The following is an 18,726-nucleotide window of genomic DNA, read 5'->3' as shown; positions in this document are numbered from 1 at the left end:
ACATTTTTTTTTATAAATTACCTACGATTGTCTAAAATTTCAGTGTTATGTCAAAACAACATCCGTGGGGAATACACTTCAAATTCACATGAAAACTGTATCTCAAACTATTAAGCTAAAGTCAACGATGTTTTTACAGGCCCATGCATGGTTCTTCTTTACCAATTTTATCATTTCTTCTTTTTACAAGTGCTGTATATATATATATATATATATATATATATATATATATATATATATATATATATATATATATATATATATATATATATATATATATATATATATTCATTGCCGTCCAAAAAAAATGTAATGAAATACTTAAGTTTCTATACGTTGCATGGTGCAGGAAGAATTACAGCTAATCACATCAACGGTATAGCCAATGTCTTTAATGATCCTTCAGCTAAATCCACAGATCGTCTAGCATACAGAGTAATGCCAGAAAAAGACAACCTTACAACATGTACTAGGCATTTATAATGATGTTATCTATGTTCTGATAAATTTGCATTAGGTTAAAAGCTATGCAAAGAAAAAAATGTAGCAACTAGGTATGCGGTAACTCTTGGAACCAGGTATGGGGTAATTTCATCCGCTTATCTCTAGTACTTCCTGGTCTTGGTTTGAGTTCAAGTAATCTGAAACGAAAGGACCATTTGCGAAAATGGATGTACACGCTCTAAATGTGCGAATGCTGTTTTTCCTGTGTCTTGTTACCTCTTGTGTCAGCTTTTTAGTCCCTGGACACCCAACGCCAAACATGACCCTAGCACCGCCTGACAAAGATGCCGCCCTCTCATACCTAGTGCAGGAGGTGTTTGATCTCAGAGTCCTACTCCAAAGCCAAGAGCAAGAAATCCAAGCTCTGAAATCCCAACAAGCGCTAGTGGATGTTAACAACCAGACTGGGTTTCAGGCCGTCAAAACTTGGTTGGAAAACTTGGAAAATTCCGTCCAATTCTTAACCACGACTCAACAGAATCACAAGATTCGAGATGAAGAGACAAACAGGACGATTTTCCTAGAGTTGGATCAATTGAATTCGGAGCTTTCAGAATTAAGAAGCACTACAAATAAAACAATTATGAAGGTATACAAAGAACTGCAGAGTGAGATCACGAATCTTACTGCAAAGGAATTTGGAGATGTACAACGGATTGAAGGCCTGATTTTAGCAGAGCATAAAGCGACAGGGATAGAGATAGCAGGACTGAAGGCTAGGCTGCAGCATTTAAATGACACCCTTATAGGAATATTAAAACCAACTGGCAAGTTTATTCTCATTTGTTTTTTATTATATATTTCCAGGTTTTTTTGGGGTTTACATTATATATCGCTCTGAACGCAAATATGCATGTATACAATTTTTCCTCTTTCTCTTTCTTTATCTCTTGTCAATGATTATCTACAAATAATCGATATTTTTATTAAAAACTCCTAAAGTTTGGCAAAAGTGTTTTTGGTATAAAAGGATTACATTATTGTCAACCTGTTTGTCCAATCAGTTGTGCACGTTAACGTTAGAGCATGTGGCATGACTATCAAATATCCAGCAGAGATACCGGGCTGTCATGCAAACAAATGGCATCGTTATCTTGTCACTTGTCTTTGCACTCTAAAAAATAAACTTGAACATTTTTAACCAAATATATTTCAGGTATAAGATTAACCGGCGGAGATGCCAACTTCGGTAGGGTAGAGATTAGATTCCTTGGAGATTGGGGAACTGTTTGTGATGACGATTTTGGAATAGAGGAAGCTAGAGTTGTCTGCCGGATGCTTGGAAAGAGCACGTTAGAAAACACCATTATCATTTGAATGCATGCAAAAATATATACTATTAACTAAGAAAAAAATAAATTAAATACTAACAAAATTAAATGTTTTTTAATGTTGTAAAGAAGCAGCAGAAAATAAATAAATGAATAATTTATATAGTAAAAGAAGAGAAAAAGAAGAAAAAAAAAAAGAACAAGACGTTCAAAAATGATATAAGAATCATCAATCTTAGTTACTAATGGATTTGAAAATATCATAGGAATAATATTTTCCGATCATTTTTCCAATTTAACCAAACTGAAGGCAAACAGTGTAGAAAATAAACGTTATTAATGACAGTATAAAAATATTTTATCTGTAGGACTAATGCACAGGCTTTCAGCGGATCAAACTTCGGACAAGGAACCGGAACTATAGTGTATGACGACTTACGCTGTACAGGGTCCGAGCCCGACCTCTTTAAATGTCCCCATGCTGAACTCGGTCATCACAACTGTGCTCATACTGAGGATGCTGGAGTAAGCTGTGGTAAGTCAAAATTAGATACCCCCGGTATAAAGAAGAATGTTTACAATCATCTCTAAAGGGGTTTTTATTTTTATTTTTCGAATACCTTTTGCTGAGCAATCTCTTCAATTTTTTTTCAATTTGTAAGGTACTGAAAAACTAGAATAATTGGTGCAAACGTATATAAGTGCAAAAGCAAGTGTTTATATGTTGGCGCAAATAAATTTCAAAAGAATAAAAACGAAATGTTTGATCAACACAACGCTTGGATTTAATTCTGTACATTAGCACATCAACAAATAGCCCTTCTTTTGTAACTCACACACGCGGGTAGCTGTTGATAGAGACAATCAACTTGTTTTTTGTCCATAGTCAATCGTCATTTGTCGGCGATGCTCTGTTTGTTGTCAGTAAACAAGTCTGAGTTATCGGACTTTGAATTTGATATCTCGACTTTAAAAAAAGCAAGAGGATTTCCTAGACTTAACGGGAGAAAAAAAAAACAACTTGCAGCACAGCCAATACCGTGTCTCGGTTATGCTATAAGACACGCCCATTTTGTATCACTCATGTTTTATGAAGTTATTGGGTTTTAGGGTTCAAAAATTCGTAATGTTATCACAGACAAAGACAGTTAAAAATGTAAATATTAAGCAATAAAATTGGATTTGTCAATCAATATTTTTTTTTTTATTGGCAACTCACTTGTACGATTGTATAAACAAATAGAATGGACCATCTGAAATTACAAAAGAACACATTTAAGTAGTTAAAAGGGACTGAAGAAATTGTTCGGAAACATTAATTAGAGCGAATACATAACATATACATTTTAGCGCTGGGGGAAGTTGCGCAACAGGCGCTAAAATTTGTTTTGCGACATATGTTATCGTTTTACAGGTGAAAAGTTAATAAACATAGTTTAAAATTTGTTTTTTTTTTTCAGGATGAAGATGCAGCAAGTTGCGAAAAAAGGAAAAAAATGAAAAATTATTCAAATATATCAGACTGCATTGATTTTTTGTTTTGCATTTTCGTCAATAAATATTTGTCTTATATTTTCAGTCATTGGTTTGACCGGCAGGTTTTTATAGTCACCAAATTATTTAAACTTATTTATAAGTAATTTTTGTTAAATATAGACTTATGCTCGTTCTCGCTTAATTGGAGTAATGTTATTAAGCTATTCTTATAAAGGAAAAATTCCTATATCACAGGGAAAAAAACCAAATTGATAATATACAGTCTCACTGAATAATCTCTCAAAGCTACGTAATATGTGATGAAATATTTATACAGAATGAATGGTTAAGAAACAAATATCATAGAAGCTACAAAACAAATGTTTTGGCCATTGTCATAGTTATCTGTGTTAAGGCTTTAAAACTATGAATCTTTGTAAATATATAAATCATGCAAGAAAAGAACACATTAATGTGTTTGTATTGTGGTTTCAACAAAGTTATTGTTCATCATATTTCGCGAATTTCGTTTAAAGGATAAGTAAATTTACTGCTGCCAATGATCTAATAAATACAAGTTGTATTATTTATTGTTTCTTGATCCACTAAACCTCTTCAATTTATGAATGAGATCAGTAAAGAAATCCTTGAAAATTCGTATTCAACGAATATTGAAACCACAGTACACAGTATGAGATAAATACAATTATATCGTTTTGGTTTTCTTCTGCAATGAAATTATATCATATACTTGGGACAGCAATTCAGCTCAAAGTCCAAGTAAGAGATTACAAATCAAACACTAAACTGTTAGACACATCACACACACAGAGCAATATGTTTGTTGTGGAAGAGTCAATCGCTGTATAAAGCGTGAACGTCTTTTAGATAAAAGTGCATTATAAAATCATCGGTTGTAGATTTACACTGCAATATGTGATACTCCCCTTATATATGACATAAGCTGACGGTAAATCAATTTTCTCTCAAGTGCTTAATATTTTCACTAATAGGAAATCTAAAACAATACTGAAATGATACAGCTATAATACCTTTTTTATGATAATAAAGTTTGTTTGACAATCAAACATTTGAGACAGCAACATCGTACGGGTTATCGGTCAAATTGTTTTTGGCACGTAAATCACACGCATAATTTCCGTTTGAATCCTGATGTGAATAGTCATCAGAATCACATTCTTCCTGTTTTTTGTTGACTGCATTCGCCATAGTATCATATTCAGACATATCTCCGGACACACCTGTTGATGCATGTTGATAGGTATCTTCCACTTCCGGCTTCCGTGATATTTTGTCCCTTAGATGGTCATAAACACCCTCTTCTGAATTGTTGTAAGGACTCTCATTCGGTGAATAACTTCCCTTCGATATATACTGAGGACATTGTTCCAATACAAAATAGGAGTTATTCTGGACACAATCTACATTTGAACCAATGTTTTTCCTGGGGCCTGATTCGATTTGCGCCTTCGTAGTCCTATCAGCTTTTGTCATTTTTCTTCTTCTGTTTCTAAAACAAATTCAATTGCAAATAATTAGCTATACTACTATATTAAATAATAGACTCGAATTTTTGGGCTTTAATACCGAGTAATCGGAAGAGTACTGTGTTTTGTTTTATATATTTCAAATATCATTGGTACTTGAAGATTACCAATTTGTTTTTATTTTTTCTCAATCAAGCTACACTAATTAACAATCAACGAAAATTCCTTTGAAAAATCCGGAAATCATCTGGATTTATCGGATTTTACAATTTTGCACGTGGGCATTACATTCACGCTATATATATATGAGGCTCTTTAGTGTAGGTTTCCACAATAACACAATCAGAAGCAATAATAAAAATATGTGTACATTTTCATTGAAAATTTTCTAAATATATATATTCTGTTCATCAAAGAAAATGTGGTAGCTCAGTGCATTTAATATGAAAAATCCCAAGAGTTCTGAATGTCAACACGGTGTGTAAATTTGAAGCAAGTAAAAAAGTTGGTGAAAAAGTGTTGAATTCTTTATGAATATGAATTAAAGTTTTTAGATGAAAAGAATTTACAGCCTCAAAATGGTTTGTTATGAACAATTTGACTGTTTGGTCAATGGACCTTCATTAATTTTCTCCAAAATCGTTTCGGAGATATTCTGCAATTTTTTGCTACATTACGGGTATATGGAAGGCATTTTAACTGTGGTGAAGACCTGTCCAAAGACATAGTTAGATTATTCTAACTAAGCAGAGTGTAGTGAATTGTAGGCTTAAAGCTTGGTTATGTAGATGTAAACAATACGGCGTGTGGATGTATCTATTTCGCAAATGTCCGATATCATAATTATGCAATGTCAACCCGTGCACGCACGGGTCAAAGTCTAGTATTTTTTTAAAAGAAAGTATGCACTAAAATTGAGACTTAGATAAACAAAGTAAGATAAACAACCTTATAACATGAGTTGTTTCTATTACCTTGAATAAAACACTACTGCCATTGCACATAACAGTAAAATGATGAAGACTGTTATGACTGGTAATGATATTTTCAAAGCTAATTCATCACTGGCATCTGGAACAATACAAATCATATTCATAAAACTTAGAAATACACTCCTTCAGAATAAAGCAACAATTTTTTTCAATTTATGTGACAAAACGAAATTACTTGATATTTCCTGTCTGTCATTAGATGATGGTGATTGATTTGTATCGTAGTTTCCAGTTGAAGACGTTGAAGCAAACAGTTCATCTGATGTTAAATGAGTAGACGTAAGGATTGAAGTAGTTAAACATTTGTTTGACATTGTAATGTTTGCAGTTACCTGGTGTTGAGAAGTATCTGATATATTTTGACAGAATGTGGAGCTGTTTAATAAATAATGACAGCTTATGAAACAACAGTCGTTTTTTCTACACATTTGGCAGTCTTGGAATGTTTTTGTATCTTTCTCTTTTAATTGATATCCTGCAATAAAAGGCAAAAGTTTATGAAATAGGTATTTTTTTCAGTTGTTTTATGAAGAACATGATAAGAAAAGAATTCCTCATATTCCTTTCAGATACAAAGCACCATTTTTAAAGAAATAAAATGTAATATTTTATACAGTACCGATATTCACTTAATTTATAACTTAAACTTTACTTTCCTTAATCCAGGATATCATATTCTTTTTAAACATTATTCTTTTTGAAAAAGTGGACATAAGAAAAACAAGCTTTGGAAAACATATTTAAAACTTAAATATGTTAAATATTTTTTTTATATTTACTTGGTGTGTTAAAAACTTTTTTTAATTATCAACGTTTCCGCATTTCAATTGTTAATTTGGATTTAATACACTTTCAGTAGTTGCAAATAATAAGTTTATACCAACGCTCATTATCTGGATATTTTAATTTGATATTTAAATGCATCTTAAATGAATGTTTAAAATGTCAGTAGACAACTATTATGTTTAATATCACATAAATGGAAAGGACAACAAAAGTAAAAAACTAATTTGAATATAATCAGTGCAAAATATTAACCTGCAAAATAGGGATATTATTCATTTTGAAATGGACAATGTTTGCCAAGAAGCGTAAACATTTTTGATCGTAGTAAATAAATTTAACATCTAAGAAGAAAGTATTAGTTTAAGGGTGCTGGGAAATGACAAAATCTACTCATTGTTTACACTTAAATAGCTACAGAATAGTACTGATCATACATTTTTAAAATTTGTTTTTTGAGGGAGGGAGTTGTATAATGATTTCATGATATGCTAGCCTACAATGTATAATGCACCCCTGCGAATGTGTTCGGAATATTTTCTTTATCGTTGCTAAGTATAGAAAAAAATCTGAGGTGCTTGAATGAAAGTTCACGAGACTTCCAAGAAATTTGTTCAGTTTCTGTGAAATTTCGAGCGGAAGCATAAGTGCTCGGATAATATTCTCAAAATATTGCCTTAAATCTTTCAAAAAAAAACTATGAAACCTATGATTTTGGCAAAAACTTAAAGATCTGGCCCAGGGGCCATAAAAGTTAGACGAGCTCACTTTTGATCTCAGTCTCACTTTTCCACTATGTGTTCCTTTTGTAAAAGTGAGACTGAGATCAAAAGTGAGCTCGTCTAACTTTTATGGCCCCGGGGCCTGGTCTACAAAATCATGAATTCAGTCTTTCATGTGTGTGGGAGTAAAGAACATAGTTTTTAAACATTATATGCATTAACACCTATACATCCATTTTGGCCCTGCCCTAGAGTCTAAACCCATACTCCAGGGGACATGAAATTAAAAATTTTAGTAGAGGACTTCCTGGCAAACATAATTATGAAGTCAGTTTTACATACAGATGTGTCAGAATAGAGAAGAAGATTCTAAAACATTATATGCATTAACACTATATTGCCATATTGCCCCCCTAATGTCTTGAATCCCTGATCCTGGGGCCATGAATTTCACAATTTAGGTAGAGAAGTTAGTGGACATCATAACAATGTATTCAGTTTTTGCCCCCATGTTTGGGAGTAAAGAAGACGATGTAATACATTTTTACTATATGGCCATATTGGCCCCACCCTAGAGCCTGAACTCCTGACCCTGGGGTCATGAATTTCACAATTTTGGTAAAGGGCTTCATGGAAATCATAATCATGCATTTAGTTTTTTACAAATATATGGGAGTAGAGAAGAAGATTTTCTAAGATTTAATACATTTTTACCATATGGCCATATTGGCCCCACCCTAGAGCCAGAACCCCTGACCCAGGGGCCATGACTTTCAGAATTTTGGTAGAAGGCTTCATGGACATCATAACCATGCAACCAGTTTTTTCCTCATATGTGTGAAAGTAGAGCAGAAGATTTTAAAAAAAAATTGGCCATTTTCGCATATTTGGCCCCACTTGTGGTGTCCCAGGGATGGTAGAGCTACGAATTTCACAATTTAGATTCCTCTTACCATAGAGATGCCTCACACTAAAAATGGTAACAATTAACCTTGTAGTATTTAAGAAGTTAAAAATGTAAAATTGTTAACGCACGACGCACGTCGCACGAAGAAAAAACGAAAACGGATAGCAATAAGTCACCTGAGTTAACTCAGGTGACCTTAAATAATGGGTGTCAGTTTTGTATCAAAACTTAGTATATCGAACCATTGTCAAGGAACATTCACTATAGTCTAGTCATAGTTTCTAAAAAGAGATCTGGTCCAGCATGGGTTTTTTTTTTTATCATAATTAAAGTATGCTGAGTCTGAAAAAAATATGCTGGCCTTCATGAAAATGGCGTTAAGTAGGTTAAAATGGCGATTCAAAAGGGCGGAAGCCAATCTTCAAATTTTTCTATTAAAGTCTCTTCAATTGGAGAAAATAATGACAAACTCTAATGAATTGATCCAAAATAGTATTTCATCATATCCAATGTGTGCTGAGTCTTAGAAATTATGCTGGCTTTCCACAAATGTGGTTAATTAGGTCAAAGTGGCGATTTAAAATGGCGGATAACAAACTTTTGTTAATTCGTCTTATATTTCTGTTACATAAATATATTCTGTTATATATAATTACATAAAGCGTAATACAAACAATGAATATTCAGTCAAGCTAAGTTTTTAATCATAACCTAGGTGTGGATAGTCAGGAATAATATGCCATTTTCAAGATATTGTCATAAATCATTTTTATAAAAAAAATGGCGATTTATAATAGTGGACATCCAAAATTTATACTTTTTCCCTTTAGTTTCTTAAATGGTGAAAAAGCAAGAAACAAACAATTATAAATTTTTAAAATCATTAATAGGACGCGCTAAGTCTGGGGAATAATGCTGGTTTCCACTAATGCGATGTTTTTTATGTCAAAATGGCGGACAGCCAGATTTCATATTTTTTTCCTTTAAGTTTCTTGAAACGGAAAAAAGCATGAGACCAACAAGTTTAATTTGGTCCAGCAAAGTTTATCAATATAACTAAGACATGCTGAGTCTTAAGAAATATGCTAGCTATGACGGAAATTCCGTAAAATAGGTCAAATTGGCGATTTAATTTGGCCTGCAGCCAGATTTCATCACTTTCTATTTAAGTTTTTAACAAGAAACAACGCATTAAAACAATTATAGTCCGGTCCAACAAAAAGTTTTTATTCATAATTAGGGTTTACTGAGTTTGATGCTTTATGCTTACTTTTACAAAAATGGCGTTATTTGGGTCAAAATGGCGTTTCAAAATGGCCGACAGCCAGGCTTCATAATTCTCTTTTAAAGCCGTTTACAGGGATGAAACGTGTAAGTATTACATTATACAAATATGCACATGAAGAATTTGTTTGGAACACTTTAATGAAGAAAAAGAACAGTTCCATATTTTACTAAAAATTGTTAATTTTTTAAGGTTTGTCTTATTAAGGCGTATACCGGTATCTTATTTAAACATTCTGTGTTCATGCTTTTCAATACCCGTCTTGTCCCTAAACATTTCTGGGTTTTTTAAATTATACTTTATGTACCGATTTCTTCGACCTGCAAGTTTGTGAAATACAACAAATGCTTACAAAGCAAAGTTTGAGAGAGGAGAAATATTTCTGCACTATAAAACTGGTGTTTTTAGGCTTTAAAGACATCGATGTTAGCTTATATGATAACAGAGATACAATCAGGTACTAAGGAACAGTGTACGACATGAAGAACTATTCTTGTATATGTCTGTCTCTTCCTTTAATACCTTTCCAGCAAATAAATCTAACTAATATATCATCATATACAATGGGAAAGCTCGTGATTCATAGTGAGCCGAGATCAACATATTGTCCAGCTTTATGTATAGTAATTAGTATGCGCAATATGTTTTGGGCAACCCCAAAGAATTTTACTCTTTTTAACATTAATAGGGACAATTTATATATTGTATAAGGAATCAAGCTGTCTTTGTCGTCGTTAAAGATAAAAGAACCTCTTGCAAAATTGGTAACATATGTTTGGCCAAATGTGCGGAGAAAGTATAGCAATGCGTGTCCATATTCAGAGGAAAAGTTGAGGCTTTTTTATGCTAGACCATACCAGTGTTAATTTGCAACATATCATTACGACTAAGTTTGCTGATTGATGTATGAACCTCTTTAAAGCCGATAAACATCCCTGTCAATGTTGTTGAAGAGAAAATGTTCCCCTTTTCTAGAACTTTGAATTAGACCTTGGTTCATTTCATTCACTGATATGATGTGACACAACTTCTTATTTCTAAAGCATATCGAAAAAATCGACATAATAAGTGAAATGAAACAAGTATGAAAAGGGGAATCAACTGACCAGAAAATCAAGGAGTTCGAGAAGTTCTTTAGTTATATGGATAACTAAGACACATTGCCCACTGACACGGTTAAATTTGCTTTCTTCCTAAAATCAAAGCCCGGGAATATGTCCCAACTACGTTGCTTATGAAACAAACACACACCAACGTAATGATAGGGAGACAGGCATATATAAGCATGCCCATATTACCATGCCCAGCCGAGATGGGATATAAAAAAATAAGTAATGGTTGTTTGTTGCTGGAAATAATGACCTTAAGATCTTATACCTAAAGCTTTCTTTGATTTGATAGCTTGCAACTGCCCCACAGGTTGCAGAACCTCTATGTTTGAATGTAAACGTGCCTACTTCCCGGGTAAAGACATTAATTTTGCAAATTTCAAATCACAATCTTATCATTAAAAAAAAGATAGTATAAATAACTTAATTAAATGCTGTGCTTATTAAGGGAAAACAGATTTTTTTTTCCCTAATAAAAAGCTGGTGGAGTTTTTTCTATTAATACAAGTGTTCAAATTTGATTGTCAGTTACATCATAAGTATTGAAATTATGATATTCAAACATTTTTCCCATTTAAGAGGCCTTTAGTAGTCTATATAGAGATGAATGAAATTTGGCTACTAGTATACACCAATTTGAATTGCCCTTTTGACAAAATTATCGTCATTTTCATGAAGACCAACACATTTTATCAAACTTGGCACATCCTAATTATGATAAATATATACCAATTTGTAATTTTGTTTTGTTATTTTTTTTCCATTAAAGAGACTGTGAGACGAAAAATGATGAAATCTGGCCGTCCACCATTTTTAACTATTTATAGCGATAAGCATATTTTGTTGGACTCAGCACACCTTATTTATGATAAAATGCTATACTGAACCAATTTAAAATCGTTTGTTACCTCAATTTTTAAGACTTAAGAGAATTATAGAATTTGCCTGTCGACCATTTTGACCGCCATTTTTACCTTATTAGCGCCATTTTTGTCATAGCAAGCATATTTTTCACACTAAACACGCCTTAATTAATATGCAAAAATAACTTTGCTGGACTGAATTATTATTGTTTTTTATGCGTTTTTCCCTAGTTTAAATTTTTTTAGGAAAAAATTTATAAAATCTGGGTCTCTGCCATTTTGAATCGCCATGTTGACCTAATTAACGCTTTTTCGGGAAGGCCAGCAATTTTTTTCAAACTTAGCACACTTAAGATATGATGAAATACTAAGCTTGATCATTCCATTATTGTTTGTCAATAATGAAAAGACTTTAAGAAAAAAATATAAAATTTGGTAGTCCGCCATTTAAATCGCCATTTTGAGCTACTTAACGCCATTTTCATGACCACCAGCATATGTTTTTGGAATCAGCACATTTTAATTATATTTAAAAACCATGCTGGACCAAATAATAATTATTTGCCATTAAAATTTTGTTTTTGACTAAATCGGACTAGACTACTAATGATGCTATTACTAGGTCAGTCCCAGATGGAAAATTAATCCTTATTGGGAATCGCTACTAAACATGTTAACTGCTGCAACAGCAGGAAAAAAACTTATTTTTTTGTACATGTAACATTTATTTCTAGAACTCATTTTATCCAACAATTAATGAAGATAAAGTTTAAATCAATAAACGTCTAGATTTTATATTTGATACAGGTACCTAAATTCTATGAAACAGATTATAAACACGAGGCACGATTTTTATTGCCAAACTGAAAGGGTCAAATAAAATCACGTGGTCTAACATTTAAACGACAATAACATTCGCAGGGGTGTACTGGGTAAATGAAATTAAAGAACCAAAAAAAATCATCTGCATGAAAGTGTTATTCTTTCTAATATAAAAAGAGTCAATATGTAAATAAGATATTCGTATATACCTTGATCGACGTTTTTGTATTTTTGTCGTCTTACGCCTACCCAAACAACCAAAATCTGAGATGTTATTTGCGAACAGAGATGGCGAGGATTATTCAGGATAACGTCTCCAAATAAATAACCAGAATGGTGTTTTCTACATTGTTCCATTGATAGAGTCCAGTTACTTGCAAAACCAGTATTTATTATATCTAGAGAAAAAAAAACCGTTATCTATTAACATAGTATTGAATTTTTGAATAACAATAACATTAACCCACAGTGTCCGTAGGAATATTTCAACTTATCATGATACAATGAGGCATATGATTTTTAAACAAATTAATGATATTGTCTTAGAAACTTACTTATCTTTTCACAAACTCTACTGAGATCTTTGGAACATCTTTCCGGAATAAATTTTGTGTCTCTTTTAGAGCATTGTAAACTTAGGCATGTATCTTCCGTGCTTAACTTCACTGAGAATGGAATAAAAGAGTGTAAATAAAAAGAGATGCATAAATGTTTTTTCAACGACTTTCTTTATAATCTTTTTACATGTATTAACACAGTTTGTTGTGACAATGCATCTTTAGATTTTGTTCATTGATTGATGAAGTACCTTCTTGAATTTCATATAAATTGTAGGCACTAGTCCCACCACAGTCTCCTGAATATATAACGTCTGTGTTATCCTCACATTTATAGTTGCAATCAGAGGGTAAAAGTCGATTGAATGAGTTTACATGGATATCACTTTCAATGCATAAGCAGGTATTCATCTACGTAAAAAGGGGGAAAATTATTTCTGCATTAGCCTACTATTTTTATTGAGTTAAATAACCCAATAGAACTAACTAAAAGCTAAATACTTTGAAATGTTCAAACATATCCGGTTTATAAAATGGTTGTAGGGATAGGGTAATGCAAGAGAAATATGGCAGAGAATGTGTTTTTACAAGTCATGTTGAACTTTTAGTTATATTTACGCCTGTCTACACTACAGGTGATTACCTCTTGTACTTTTTATTTTTCATCTAATCATTATTTACTAATATTTTTCTCGCGGTCGCTTGTTTTTTATTATTTGATATATTGCAACATTTATTCTTTATGTAAATGACCATTAAAAGTTATGGCAACAGACAGCCCCCTTCACGATAAGCTAAAGAGGTCAGGCAGTCGTTGTCCTTTTTTGTATAAAACGCTGTTAATGTGTATTTCTTATCCACTAAAAGTTAAAGACTGGAAAACTTTATCAATGTCTTTAGTTTATGTATAGTCTCATTTACTCTATTCATAGCGAAAAGATACGATGCTTTTTCTTGAAATAAATGGCCCTGAACGGTTCTGAATTTCACTAAAAACTATAACAACTGTTAACCACTCGCAATGAAGACATTAAATCACTTGGGATAAAAATACATATCTAGGCCGATCAAAATGACATAAAGGTCAAAGATCAAGGCAATTGGAATTTCGGATTTTTTTGAATTTTCATATCCATTTCATGGTATAAATAAAAAAAATAACGTCTTTTTGATACACTGTAGTTGAATTTTTTAATACATATCAAAATGTAACATATTAGCCCCCCCCCCCCCCCCCCTTGAATTCATAGATATAATGTTTTACCAATATTCTTTAATTCCATTGAGGATCTTTCGATTTATGCTTACAAAAAGATGCAATGTCCCCTTTAAGTAGATATTTTCCTTATATTTCAAAATATTAAATAAAAACACCGGCAATTTTGAACCATTCATCAAATAGACATAAAACAATTTGAAGAAAATATTGCCCTTGGCCAATAAAAATGATATAAAGGTCAAATTTAAGGTCAATATAATAAAAAATTCATACTTTATCTTTTAACATATTAATCATTTTCTTAAGTAACACAGGAGTTGTTGTTTTCTACACGAATGTATTGAAAAGAAAGTTTAATAATAAAAGGAATAATGTACAAAGACCTCTTAATGTTCCAAAAACAGCTAATCTACTAGTTTGTCAATACCAACCTTTACAGCGAACTTGTAACCATTGCTACGATAACACATTTCTTGACAAATTCCAACAGAACTGATGATCATAGTCTTCTTAACCTCATATTGCAGAATGTCGGTTGAATCGGAATAGCATCCTTCAAACAAAACGAACGACATTCATATTCATTAAAGAATAAAAAGAAATTACTCTTGTAATGCAAACTGAAAAAAAAAACCACAAAAAAATCCAACAACTTGAAGTTAAATATGATATAAAATGAAATGTTTACTAATGATGAAAAAAGAGAAAAAAAGCAGATAATGACCTAATATGTTTATCCAAGGAGTCAATCTGCGGTATACTCCTGTCCAATATGGTTGATCACTTTTGTCTTTCTCTGTAGTTAATCCCCGACCTAAGCATTGGCGTTGAGCATCAAACCAACTATATGAAACATCGCCCGCTGGCTTGATTCCTGATCACAAAAGAAAAGAAACAAAATTCATGAAAGTCGAATATCAGGATAGAGTGCAAATGTTATGAAATGCCAACCTCATGCATAAAGTTTTTAAATTCTATCTTGAAATAACATACCTGTGAAAAGTGTTGTTGTCAATAATATAAACAAATATAACTGATATGAATGATCCATATATTTTTAATGGTGTAACCTAAAAAAGAAACAAATATGTAATATGTACGTAATATATGTACGTACATATGTCCCAAAACTATAGTGCGCAGGTATAAAACAAGAGCAAAACGAAAACAAAACTGACAAGTATAGGTATCTTATATTGTACGTATATTTGAAATGATATGTCTTAAGATATCATATTACAATACATTAGATAAACGAACTTTCCTGTCACATTAAATGATTGTGTATTGATCAATGTGTTAATCAATTTACACATACCTTTATTTATTGTAAAATTTTAAGGGTCAGACACATAAACAACATTCATGTTGGTGTAATTTGTTCTCATTAGTCGTTCTAATTATGTAATCATAAAAATACTTATGGGAATAATGTAATAAACATAATTTACAGATCTAATATTATTGATAAGATATGTTTATGAAATCAAAACTTACCGTGCAACAGAAAAATAATGAAACGATATCCTCCAGAAAGGATAATCTGCTACAATTTAAACCTTACAATCGACAAAAACAGACTGGTAAGACTGTTCAAAATATTACTTCCGTGTTCGTGAATAACAGTCTGGGGATTCCCCTTTTGGGTTTTTTTAAGTTCGCAGGAAAAGAGTTATGTCGTAATTTTTATTTTATGTATATATGTATAACTTTAAAAGGAAAGTGATTAAGATTAAAAGTAATTTACTACAAGTTGCCCGAAAACTATTCCTTTTTTTATTGCCCAATGAAACAGATACAATCTTAAAGCGTGCACCTCCTTAGCTTTACATACATACATTTTTGAATTGGGTCAAAGTTCAGTGAACCTGCGTTTTTATACTGGTATCATATACTAAAGTGCCAGAATAATAAACATTATCTGTTGTTGTGTTATATGTATATTCTTTTAGTCTCCAATTTAAATCAAAGTACTGAATACTGACGGGAGATGATTTTATCGATTATCATTTATTTTAAAATCAACTTATCTTGCCTGGCAATAAGTTTCTAGTCTGTATTTGAATTACGCATTTTTTTATAATATGAATTTTAATTAGACTTTTCAGACAAGAATTTAGAGAAACCCCATATGAATCATGTTGTGTAATATTTTAAGAAAGATTTCAAACTATGTATTAGTAATCGAAACAATTCTAAAATTGTATGGATCCAAGCACTTTTGATATTGAACTCCAGTCTCGTTCAACGAGACGCTCAGCTGTCTCCGTTAATCTTCGACAAGCAAGAGAGCCTCTCTGTTTGTCGGAGATTTACGGAGACAGCCGAGCTTTGGTGGAACGAGACTATATTAAACTCTGGCGTAGGAATACATGAGACTACATAAATATCTAAATTGTTCGTATTATATAAAATCTTACTATTTTCAAAGTGTTAATAGATAAGTTTCCTTGAAAAACAATGCTTCAGCATACATTACATCGAATTTTTTAATTATATTCAAGAACTAGGACTTGTCAGCGGTGATGATTTGTGCTTAGGTCCAAACACTGTTTCACTTTCGGTTTGCCAGAGTGACTGCATAGGAGAGTTGATTAAAATCAACTCCCAAAAAAAGAAAAGTATTTCTTTGTTCAAGGAGATAGGTAGCAAAAATTATGTGTTATTTATCTTATACACGTGGAGTATATTACCCATGTAATAAACCTTTCCTTTATTTAAAGGGAGATACTAAAATACATGAACTTCAAGTCAGAATTTATTTTGACACAGCTCCTCAATTCAACGATTCAGTAACCTAGCTTTTGAAAAAAAAATGTATGTTTGCATTACTATTTCTACTTCAAAACTTGAATTGAAATTGATTTTGTCCAAAACTTAATTCAAAAAAAGAAAGAAAACTAATGTGTCTGATGTTCAAATTACGTGAACTATCAAGAAGTTAATCTTGACGCCGCGAAGAAAAAAATAACGCTTTGGTTGGTTAATATAGGCCTACACCAAAACTTCCCGTAAAAATGCCCCACGACTTTTATTTCACTACCAGTAAGCATTCTTAATCAGCATTTTTCACTTCAAATAATGAGTATATTTATTTTATAAAGCACAAACAATTGTTCCTTGATTAAGTTAATTCAAACTAACAAGCATTTGCAATTTAAACATTTAAACAGAAATACTATATCTATTTATATCCGAAATTAACATAATTAATTGTATTGTGGAAGGTAATAATAACCGCATAAGACAACGTTGGTGGATAAAAAAGTAAATTCGTGTTATTTTACATGCCGTCTCAAAACCCTCATAATATAAACCGCAAAATAAAACTTTGGTGGCTATAAGAATAAAATCATGTCATTTTACGGGCTTTATAATATAAACCGAGTAGTATGAAATAAATAGAACACATATTTATATTCTCTTTATCAGGCTGGATGTAATGGTTGGTATAAACATTTCTTATTGAATACACGTGTATATAATATCCAGTGGGTTTGAACGCAAGCACTAACACCTAACTAGGTTCTATAGTATAATGGTTATATTAGTTCGATAAGCCTCGCGAATATATATTATATTACCATTTTAACGCGATGGATAAAGCAAAAAATAAAATTATACAAAATAGATATCATCTTTATATTCTATTAACGTCTGTCGGCTTATTTTTGTTACAATATCAAACACTTCGTTAAACAAATGAAGACACAATTAGCTAGAAAGTAAGCAGGCTTACAATGAAATTAAAACAATGCGACAATATTTAAATAACATCATATACATTAACTACTTCAAAACTATTAAAATTGACCTTTGTATTAGCAAATACGAGACAAAAAGCAAGTGACTAGCAAGTCATAAATGATATATTTTTACAGGTAAATCGCTGAAAAAAAATATTTGTTTTTATTTGTTAAGTGCTTTCCAATATAAGCAACATACATATACATGTACATGTAAAGGGAATATATTCAACATATTTGTTACATCTTGTCACGCTTGTTTGTAATCTGTTTGTCCAACACTGTAATTTTTCTGTTTGTTTTCTCTTTAAATACAGATTATGCACATTTTTATTTTGTGTGTTATATTGAAATAAATTTCAGTATCATTTTATAGTATTCAGATTCAGATTTTGAATGCCATTTTGAAAATGCTACTTTTTGACATGTGAAAAAAGTTAATATGTATAACACGTCAAATACATACAAACAGTGAACACTTACAAACTCTAGAACTAAAGACTTAGGCACTTGATGTAGGTTCTGAATTTGAATTGTTAGACATATAGCATACCAATAACCTTTTATGTAACCGGTTCCAAGGTTTTAGGTTTGCCCTGTCACATTTATTGTAGTGTTTGTTGATACAACTGATAAACCATATTTTGTGTTTACAAACGCACGTAATGTTGTAATGAGTGAACTGAACATGGGCTTATCCATCGTCCGATGCATTTTAAGGCACTGAATATTTAATTTTACATTCATTTACTGAGTTTAACTGATGTATTTGTTAAATAATATGAACAAATTTAGGTCTGTAATCGGCATAATTTGGCTGGTATGTGTGTCGATCTGTAAAACGTGACGTTATCAACTGGCACAAGAATACACATTTTAAATCGATAAAGCTTTCCGTGATTTAAATCAACGGTAAGTTGGGTTTAGTGTAATGAATTAGTCTTTCTTTCTATTTTTAATCG

At 31.8% G+C, this 18,726-nt stretch overlaps 2 protein-coding genes across 3 annotated transcripts; one reads left to right on the top strand and one right to left on the bottom strand.

Annotated features, from left to right (window-relative positions):
* Positions 1-585: 585 nt before the first annotated feature.
* Positions 586-3,345, top strand: LOC105329171 (deleted in malignant brain tumors 1 protein). Its single transcript, XM_034466104.2, has 4 exons — positions 586-1,271; positions 1,661-1,796; positions 2,144-2,310; positions 3,236-3,345. The coding sequence occupies exons 1-4, from the start codon at positions 668-670 to the stop codon at positions 3,238-3,240; spliced, it is 912 nt and encodes a 303-aa protein (XP_034321995.2). The 5' UTR covers positions 586-667; the 3' UTR covers positions 3,241-3,345.
* An 88-nt stretch (positions 3,346-3,433) lies between these two features.
* On the bottom strand, positions 3,434-15,630 carry LOC105329193 (uncharacterized). 2 transcript variants are annotated; one of them, XM_066088721.1, is made up of 10 exons: positions 15,516-15,630; positions 15,012-15,088; positions 14,743-14,892; positions 14,450-14,571; positions 13,051-13,210; positions 12,797-12,907; positions 12,452-12,640; positions 5,927-6,226; positions 5,734-5,830; positions 3,434-4,782 (listed from the first exon to the last, which is right to left on the bottom strand). In XM_066088721.1, the coding sequence occupies exons 2-10, from the start codon at positions 15,067-15,069 to the stop codon at positions 4,335-4,337; spliced, it is 1,635 nt and encodes a 544-aa protein (XP_065944793.1). In that variant the 5' UTR covers positions 15,070-15,088; positions 15,516-15,630; the 3' UTR covers positions 3,434-4,334. The 2 variants fall into 2 exon arrangements, with proteins under 2 accessions (XP_065944793.1, XP_065944798.1); XM_066088726.1 differs by having other exon boundaries at positions 3,434-4,776.
* Between the last annotated feature and the right edge of the window lie 3,096 nt (positions 15,631-18,726).

This window comes from Magallana gigas, chromosome 1 (genome assembly GCF_963853765.1).
Source record: "Magallana gigas chromosome 1, xbMagGiga1.1, whole genome shotgun sequence".
Classification (NCBI taxonomy): Eukaryota; Metazoa; Mollusca; class Bivalvia; order Ostreida; family Ostreidae; genus Magallana; species Magallana gigas.
This window is presented reverse-complemented; position numbering and strand designations above follow the sequence as displayed.

Bases quoted from the DNA above. Each gene is read 5' to 3' on its own strand.
- LOC105329171 (XM_034466104.2), top strand. From the start codon at position 668: ATGGATGTACACGCTCTAAATGTGCGAATGCTGTTTTTCCTGTGTCTT. The intron at 1,272-1,660 runs GCAAGTTTATTC...AATATATTTCAG, and splicing joins AGGAATATTAAAACCAACTG to GTATAAGATTAACCGGCGGA. The intron at 1,797-2,143 runs GTTAGAAAACAC...TTTTATCTGTAG, and splicing joins CGGATGCTTGGAAAGAGCAC to GACTAATGCACAGGCTTTCA.
- LOC105329193 (XM_066088721.1), bottom strand. From the start codon at position 15,069: ATGGATCATTCATATCAGTTATATTTGTTTATATTATTGACAACAACA. The intron at 14,893-15,011 runs GTATGTTATTTC...TTTTGTGATCAG, and splicing joins GACAACAACACTTTTCACAG to GAATCAAGCCAGCGGGCGAT. The intron at 14,572-14,742 runs GTCATTATCTGC...TTTTGTTTGAAG, and splicing joins TCCTTGGATAAACATATTAG to GATGCTATTCCGATTCAACC.